General features: G+C 60.0%; 2 protein-coding genes across 2 annotated transcripts in view; both read right to left on the bottom strand.

The window, feature by feature from the left end:
- RUNX3 (RUNX family transcription factor 3) overlaps nucleotides 1–6,301 on the bottom strand; it is a 25,795-nt gene extending 19,494 nt beyond the window's left edge. Inside the window, exons 1-3 of the mRNA XM_065744338.1 lie at nucleotides 5,756–6,301; nucleotides 4,825–4,981; nucleotides 837–941 (exon numbers count right to left, since the gene is read on the bottom strand). Coding sequence (XP_065600410.1) covers nucleotides 837–941; nucleotides 4,825–4,981; nucleotides 5,756–6,016 — 523 coding nt within the window. The 5' untranslated portion in view covers nucleotides 6,017–6,301. The remainder of the gene's footprint in view (nucleotides 1–836; nucleotides 942–4,824; nucleotides 4,982–5,755) is intronic.
- The window catches only part of EPB41 (erythrocyte membrane protein band 4.1), a 200,162-nt gene extending 193,510 nt beyond the window's left edge, over nucleotides 1–6,652 (bottom strand). The window contains exon 1 of the mRNA XM_065744474.1: nucleotides 6,649–6,652. The gene's annotated coding sequence lies outside the window, so the exon portion shown is untranslated. The remainder of the gene's footprint in view (nucleotides 1–6,648) is intronic.
- Nucleotides 6,653–7,652: the final 1,000 nt, after the last annotated feature.

The following is a 7,652-nucleotide window of genomic DNA, read 5'->3' as shown; positions in this document are numbered from 1 at the left end:
GTTGTGCAATTCCCCACCGTCAGCCCCTGGGTTCTGCAGCGCCCACCACGACCCACGATGGCTCTCCACCAGCAGGGCTGCACCTCCTGCTCTGGGGTTAAGAACCAACCGACCCAAACCCAGCAGCGTCGCACCACCTGAGTGCCAGCTTTGCAAATGAGCATCCCAGAGGGCTCACGTAAAGCCTCCAGCTCCCCAGGCTCCAAAATTAAGAATGAGTGAAGAAAACTAATAATAGTAATTGAGAAAGAGAAGAGAGAAGAAAAAGAAAGAGAGAGAGAAGGGGAGAGAGAGAAAGAGAGAAGAGAGAGAAAGAGAGAGAGAAGGGGGGAGAGAGAAAGAGAGAGAAGGGGAAAGAGAGAAAGAGAAGGAAAAGGTGGGATGAAAAATCAACAAGAAGCAACATAAATAAAACCCTCTCACAGAGGGAACAGCTCCGACCTGGACTGAAATCAAGGGGTGCCAATGGCCCAGCGACAACATCAACAGAAAATGTTTTCTGAAGCATGCTTAGAAGGATCAAACTACTTCCCTTCTATCCAGGCACCGACAGCTTTACACACAGAGCTAATCAACTGCACTTTATATCCCCGGGTGGTGCAGGGTGCATCAATTCCAGCTAAACACCCCCGACCCCAACGCCCCGTACACCTCCGGCCCCACGCAATGCACATGCTCCTGAGGTCTGCCTGGCTGCACCAGCTCCTCGTTAGCTCCGTGCTGCTAACGAAGCTGAGTCCTTCCCCCAGGGATGAGGAGAGCTCGGGCTGCTGGCAGCCCAACCCCTCCCATTGTCGGGATCCCCCTCCCCATGCCAAACAAAGCACAGAACTTACGTCGTGGCTCCCGGGGTCCGTCTACTGTGACTTTAATGGCTCGGTGGTAGGTAGCGACCTGGGTGGGGTTGGTGAACACTGTGATTGTCAGGGTGAAGCTTTTTCCTAAGGAAGGGTGAAGGGGAAAAAAGAAAAGAAAAGGATATTCACATGGGTTCGGTTGAGAGCAAACCGCTCCCGCTGGAGCGTGCTCAGACATAAATATTCACATCCACCAAACTCCAGCATGCATCGTTTCATTTTAGGGACATTACTGCTGAGCCACAGAGCTTGGCTGGCTCTGCTGCTGCAGCAGAGAGGCCTGGATGGGCTCAGAGCAGCCCTGACCCTCTTGGAAAGTCCCTCATCCCTATATCGATTCCCCCACCCACAGCAGCCTACCAGTGCCTCCCCACTCGGGTGGTTCCCCTTTTCCCACAGGAATTCAATCCCAAAACACAGTACTAAACATTCTGCTCCCCCTCCCCCCCACCTTCCCCAGGGCTAGGTTTGGGTGCTGGTGCCTATGGGGTGCTCCTTAGGAACAACCCACCGACATGGCACCACTGTAGACATGACAGGTGATGGGTAAAGCCACACCAAGCTCCAGCAGAAATGGGCACTGAACTTGGCCCAGCTTCACCCAGCCAGAAGCAGCCCCCCCCCCTAAGTGTGACCCCCTGGCATGGGGGGGGTTGTCCCCCAGCCCCATGCATGGAGCAGGAACCTGCTGCCAAGAGAGATTGCACACCTCATCACGGAGGGCTGTAGTGGTGCTGTTGTAGCACCAAGCTTGTCACCTTCGTTATTAAGAAATAATAATGATCAGAAAACAAAAAGGGAGGGGGGAGGCAAGGAGAAAATGCTCTTCAAAGCCGGGTTTGGCAGTGCAGCCCCAGCAGAACAGGTTGCCATGTGCAGCCCACAAATGCTTTTGGCACAGCACAGTGCAGTGGGGAGGGAGGAACACGGCAGCAGCCATACACCCCCCCGCACTGATCTGCTCCCACCTGGCACACCCCACAGCACCTGGAACCCTGCAGGTCCATGGGAGGCTCCAGCTGAGCCCCCCTGAGCACCCAGTGCAGGATCACAAAGGCATCGGGTGCTGCGGAGCCAGAGGGTGAGAAAGATTTGCCCCAAAGCACCCGCGCATCACCCTGAGCTCTGCAGGGAGAGCCTTCCCCCCTTCCTCTTCCCCTGGTTCGGGTTATTCAGACGCTGAGGGTGAACCCGAGAGTGCCCACAGCAAAAAATAACAACGACAGTAATTTTAAAAAGCAACTTATACAGCTAGAAGGAAATAATAATAATAATTTATTCTTATTAACGCCTCTGGAGAACGCCCCGCAGAAGCGGCTCTGCAAAAAATCCCGTGCCCGCAATCCTCAGAGCAGCAAGCAGCGCTTCCAGCTCATTCTCTACATAAGAAGGAGTTGCTCCCCCCCAACCCCCACCCCCACCCCTCACTTCGGACCCGCTCCGCAGCCGCCCCGCGTCCACGGAAGAGCCGTCGGGAGCAGAACTGCGGCGGCGGAACCGGAGCTCACGGCGGAGGATTATTTTAGGAGCGGATTGCACGGGGAGAAAGGCATCGGTTGGGGGCACGTCCCCGAGCAGAGCTGCAGCTCCGCGCTGGTTCTGCTGGCTCGGATATCTGTACGAGTCCTTTGTCGTTAAATAGATGCTCCTTCTGCAGGTGATCGCCTCCCCGCATTTTGGTGCCCGCTCACACAACCACCGCCGCGACGTTTCTGCCTCTCCCCCCGGCTCTCACACCTCCTCCCATGGATTGAAAACGACCATTATTACTCAGCACCGTTCTGAACTCATTTCACTCATTTCCCTCCTTCTCGGGAAACCCGGGCTGACGTTCCCCCTCCTCTTCCTCCTCCATCCACCGCTCCCGGCCCCGACGGCCGCACCCACCGCTCCGTCCCGCACCCCCCGACCCCGCAATGGGGCTCTGCGAGGGCAGCGCACCCCACAGCCCCCCCGGGCCCCCGCTTTCGTTTGGGCACCGCCGGACGAGCAGAGCGCGTTGTTGGAGCGCAGCGTTCACACCGCACCATCCCCCCCTCCCCCGAGTGCACGAGGTGCCCTCTCCCCTCCCTTTGTTTTGCAGATAGGGATGGTGATGGGGGGGGGGGGGAAGGATAAGGACCCGCTTCTGCCTCTGCCCCCGGTGCTTGGGGGGGGGGGGGGACGGATTGCGGTGAATGCCGAACCGTTCAGCGTTAACAAAACGAGAGCCTCGCGGTGCCGATTTTAGGGCTGTGACCCCCCCCCTCGTGTTTACACACACACGCACAGCATTTACACGAACGCACACACACACACAGAGCTCTGCTCCAACAAAACACTGGCAGCAAATTTAGATCTCCACCGATATAAACAAAGCCAGCGCCGGGCTTGTAGTAATTAAACACGAAGGTAAAAGCGGCACTCGGGATAAAAACCCAACCGGAACGATTCTGAGCGCTAAACGCCCCTCGATTTGAGGGGGGGGCACAGCCCAACCGATCACGGGAAAAGGGGAAGAGATCCGAGCTGCGCTCCTTCTCGGAGGTGCGATGAGGACGCAGAGGAAGGAAGGAAGGAGAGATGTGCAGAGCACTGCTTCCAACACGGGAGAGCAGAGCAGGAAAGTTCCGACTCCATCCAAGAGCTGAGGTCGGGGCCGCGTTTGGAAATGTACAGAAGGAGGAGGGGGGGGGGAAATAAATAAATAAAAGAAATAACAGCAAAACAAAAACAGAAAGAGCCGAAGAGAATAATGGGTTGCAGAAACGAGAGCTTAATTCGTCAAAGAAAAAGCATTTTCCGTCCATCAACCTGCAACCAGTTAAGCGGAGAGTTTTTAAAGAAACTGCGACTCGGAGAAGGAGCCAACAGGAAAAAGGAAATGTATGAAAGAATGTAAACTATTCAAGTTTCATAAAGAGGAACAAGTAAACAGTTATTACATGCAAATAATCCCCAACATCACTGCTTTTAATTAATGCAGAGAAGTCAAAATAGAGCCGACGCTCTGTGTGTACATCCAAAGGTTGAGAAAACGCTACCAGATGGCCATTAACGTGTAGCATTCTTCTTCTTTTTAGTTTTTGAATGAATTAAGTGGTTCGGTCTGCAGCGTTTATTGGTGATGAAATGCTAAAACGCTATTGACGCTGTCGGGAATTCAGGTAGGACGCGGCTGGGGTTTGGGGGCGGTTTGGGGGGGAGGCTTTCCTTTCCTTCCAGCTGTTTTTAGGGGATTTGTTCTGCTCCGGAGATGGCACAGTAATTTCCTGGATGGTTTGCTATCAGAAAGCCGTCCCCACCATCGGTGTAGGGCTAAATGACAGAGCCAGAAGGTAACATTTCCCTTCTGGTTTCCTATCCGGCAAGCACGGGGAAAACGAGTGCACCATCCCCGCACGGCACCGCTCGGCTCCCGCATCTCCCACGGCGCCGAAAACGAATCTCCCCGCGACCCCACGTGCAGGACACCGCTCTTCCCACGAGAACCGGACCGCCTGATTTCCCTCGGTGAACAACGAGCCGCCCCGAGACCGATCCCCTCCTCCGACACCGCACCGCATCTCCCTCCATCCCGCAGCGCTGCGGTCGGGGCCGAATCCCCGCACCGGACACCATCACCGCGCAGGTTTCCACATCGGGGCTTTTTCTTCCCCCTTTCCTTAACCCCTCCCGGAACATTTCAACGGGGGAAAATCGCCGGGAGGAGCGGAGCTCCGCCGCAGCCCCGGGGGTGCGTACGACCCACTCAGGAACCGCTCTGATGCCGCGGGGGGGAGGGGGGGGTTCCTCCTTGCACACCCAGCCCGGCCCTCAGCAACACAACCGCGAGAAATACGCGGTTAAATGAAAAAGAAATAGAGCTGCTTTTTATTTTTTTTCCCCTCGCTTTTTTCCTTCCTTTTTTTTTTTTTTTTTCCTTGAAAGAAAATAAAAACCAAACAGGAAGACCGACCATTCCCCCCCCCCCCCGGCCGACACCTACCCCTGCCGCTTCTCCCAACAAATCGGAGGTCGTTAAATCTCGCCACTTGGTTCTTCATCACGGCAGAGGCGTTGCGGAGCTCCGCGGAGTAGTTCTCGTCGTTCCCCGCCATCACCGTCACCACTGTCCCGTCGGGGACGTCTCCGAGGGCCACGACCTGGGGGCAGGACGAGGGGAATTCAGGCTGAGGTGACCGCGGTCTGAGCCGAACTGCTTCACGGCATCCCTCCCCTCGAGACACAACCCCCTCCCCTCCAAAGGACAAAGCAAAACCAAAAGCAATTCGGGTTCCCGAGGATAGTTTAAAAAAATAATAATAATATATTACAGACCATAAAACGAAGGGGAAGGGAAAAGCGAGTCTAGAACCGTGGTTAGAAAACAGCAAGGGGCTCCGGAGGGCCGAGGCTCTGCCCCGCAGCAGCGAGGAGCCCCTGTCTGGAGGGAGGGGGGGTTGGGGGGGGGGGGTCGATCCGGGTGAACCGCGCTGCGGAGCGAGGAGCGGTGAGCAGGAACGTACCCAGGGCCGGGTCCCGCACTGCAGACCCCCCCCCCAAATCCCGTAGGGTCCCTCGGAACCAACCCCGGCCCCGCTCCCCGTCCCAGGCCGCCCCGTCCGAGCGCACCGCGGTGCCGCCGCTGCAGCGCTTGGCCCTCCGCTCGCGGCTCTCCCGTCCCTGCCCCTCTCCCTCTCTCTCCCGGGAAGGTAATTAACCTCCGTTCTCATTACACTTCAAAGTTTCCTGAGAGCTCCTAACTGTACGGAATATCTAAGATGCCGTGACCGGAGGGCAACGCGGAGATTTGATTAAAAATAATAAGAGCGGCTCTCCTCAAGGTGATGTCAGTTAGAGCGAGCCTAAGTTAGAGGCTCCTTCACCCGGAGCCTCGCAGCCCCCCCGGATCCCTCCCCAAGGAGTTCGCTCCTTACCTTGAAGGCGACGGGCAGCGTCTTGTTGCACCTCCAGTGGGACGGCAGCACGGAGCACAAGAAGTTGGGGCTGTCGGTGCGCACCAATTCGCCGGCGTGATCCGCCAGCACGTCCACGACGGAGCGCACCTCGGGCCGCGCCCGACCGCCCGCGGCGGCGGCCCCCAGCGCCCCGCTGTTCTCTCCCATCTTACCGCAGGGGAACGCCGTGGAGGGGGGTGTGAAGCGCCTGCTGGTGCTCGGATCTACGGGAATACGCATCACAACGGAGGACGTCAAGGAGCCGCCGCGGCCGGGGGGTGAGAGGAGAGCGGCGGGGCTCGCCGCGAGCAGTCGGGCCCCGTCCTTGTAGATCCCCGTTGTCGGCGGGGCGAGGCGGGGTGCTGCTCGTTCCCGGCCCCGAGGAGCGCCTGCGGTGGCCTCGCCGCTGTCCCGCCCGCCCCGTCCGGGGAACGGCGGTGCGGAGTCCCGGCAGAGCCACGTCGCGGCCGGGCTGTAGGCTGCTCCCCTCCGCCGGGCGGACCCGACAACAGCTCCCAGTGCCACCGCACCGCCCGGCACCGTATTTACTGCCGGCCCCGGTGGGGGGGCGGGCCGGGCGTGAGTGACGGGGAGCCGGGCCAATGTGGGGCCTCCCCCCCGCCCCCCACCCGGCTCCCTGGAGGCAGAGGGGCGTGGGTAGCGCCGAAAGGGGCGTTGCTTCCCTCAAAGTGGGCCTGGCCTCAACCGAGCTCCGCCCCGTCGGTCCGTACGGGCTGAGAGAGCGCACGTCGGGGCTGCGGGGGCCGCTCACCACCCGTGCCCCCGCCGCAGCTCGGCCGTCGCGGGGCGGGGAGAACCGCTGCCCTCCTCCTCTGGACACCGCCTTCGCCCCACGGCGGTCCCGGAGCGTCCGCAGCGCACAGCGGGAGCTGCGGGAGCGGGCGAGGCCGGACCCCGCCGCAATCGTTAGCGAAGAGACCGCATCTGCGGGAAGGAAACGGAGACGCCGAACCGGGAGGAGGAGAACGCGCCAGGGGCGAGCGGGGGTCAGCCCCGGGGGGGCGGCACGGAGCCCTCTGCCCCTGTCCGGGGAAGGTCCGGCGGGGCCGGGCCGTGCGGGACCTCCGGGGGCTGCGGGTACGTCGGGGGTTGTGCGGAACGCAACTTTTCCTTCGATTCCTTTATTTTTTTTTCTTTTTAAAACTTCTTTCCCTGAGCTCCTCTGCAAACGAACGCAACGTCGGTTGCCCCACACCGCGGTGCGTGGAGAGCCGCGCTCCCGTCCCGCAGAGCCCAGCCGAGAACGCGAACGAAAACAAAAATAATCCCGCGTTTGTTTGCCTGTTTTAAACGTGGATAGGAAGCAGTGCGGGAGGAGCGGAGGTCCCCTCGCCCCGTTAAGCCCCGTCCCTTTGCACTTCTGTCCTTTTTAGGGGAAAGCTCCCCGCGCACCGCCGCGCTCAGCGCTATTTTGTGCCCCCGTTCATCTGCGGGGAGGGGGAGTGGGGGGGGGGACACGCTTCCTCCTCCCGCCCCGTCGCGGAGCCCGGGGCAAGCTGCTGGCGGACCGGCCTTAGACGGGTCTCGGTCTAACCCCCCCCACCACCCCGATCCCTATGGGATTCCCCGGGGGTGGCACGGAGAGGGTGTGCGGGTGGAAAGGGGGGGGCACACGGCGCCTGCGCAGTGCCCCGCGGGCGGGCAGCGCTGCAGTGCGGCCGAAGCACCGCTCGTTGGCGCCGCGGCTCCGCGACGGGGCGGACGCTGGGGACAGCGATCCGGGCAGGTAGACCCCCTCCCATCCGTCTCCCCATCCCGGGGCCGAGGGCGGGGAGGCGGTACGGAAGGTTCCCCTATCGGTTGTCCCCCACCGGAGGAGCTGGGACCGACGGAGCCGGTGCAATGGGTTAAAGGG

The sequence above is a fragment of the Cyrtonyx montezumae genome, unplaced genomic scaffold (assembly GCF_038088225.1).
Source record: "Cyrtonyx montezumae isolate F1298 unplaced genomic scaffold, pur_monq_1.0 scaffold_31, whole genome shotgun sequence".
In the NCBI taxonomy this organism is placed as follows: domain Eukaryota; kingdom Metazoa; phylum Chordata; class Aves; order Galliformes; family Odontophoridae; genus Cyrtonyx; species Cyrtonyx montezumae.
Note: the sequence above shows the minus strand (reverse complement) of the source record. Positions and strands in the feature narration are given on the sequence as shown.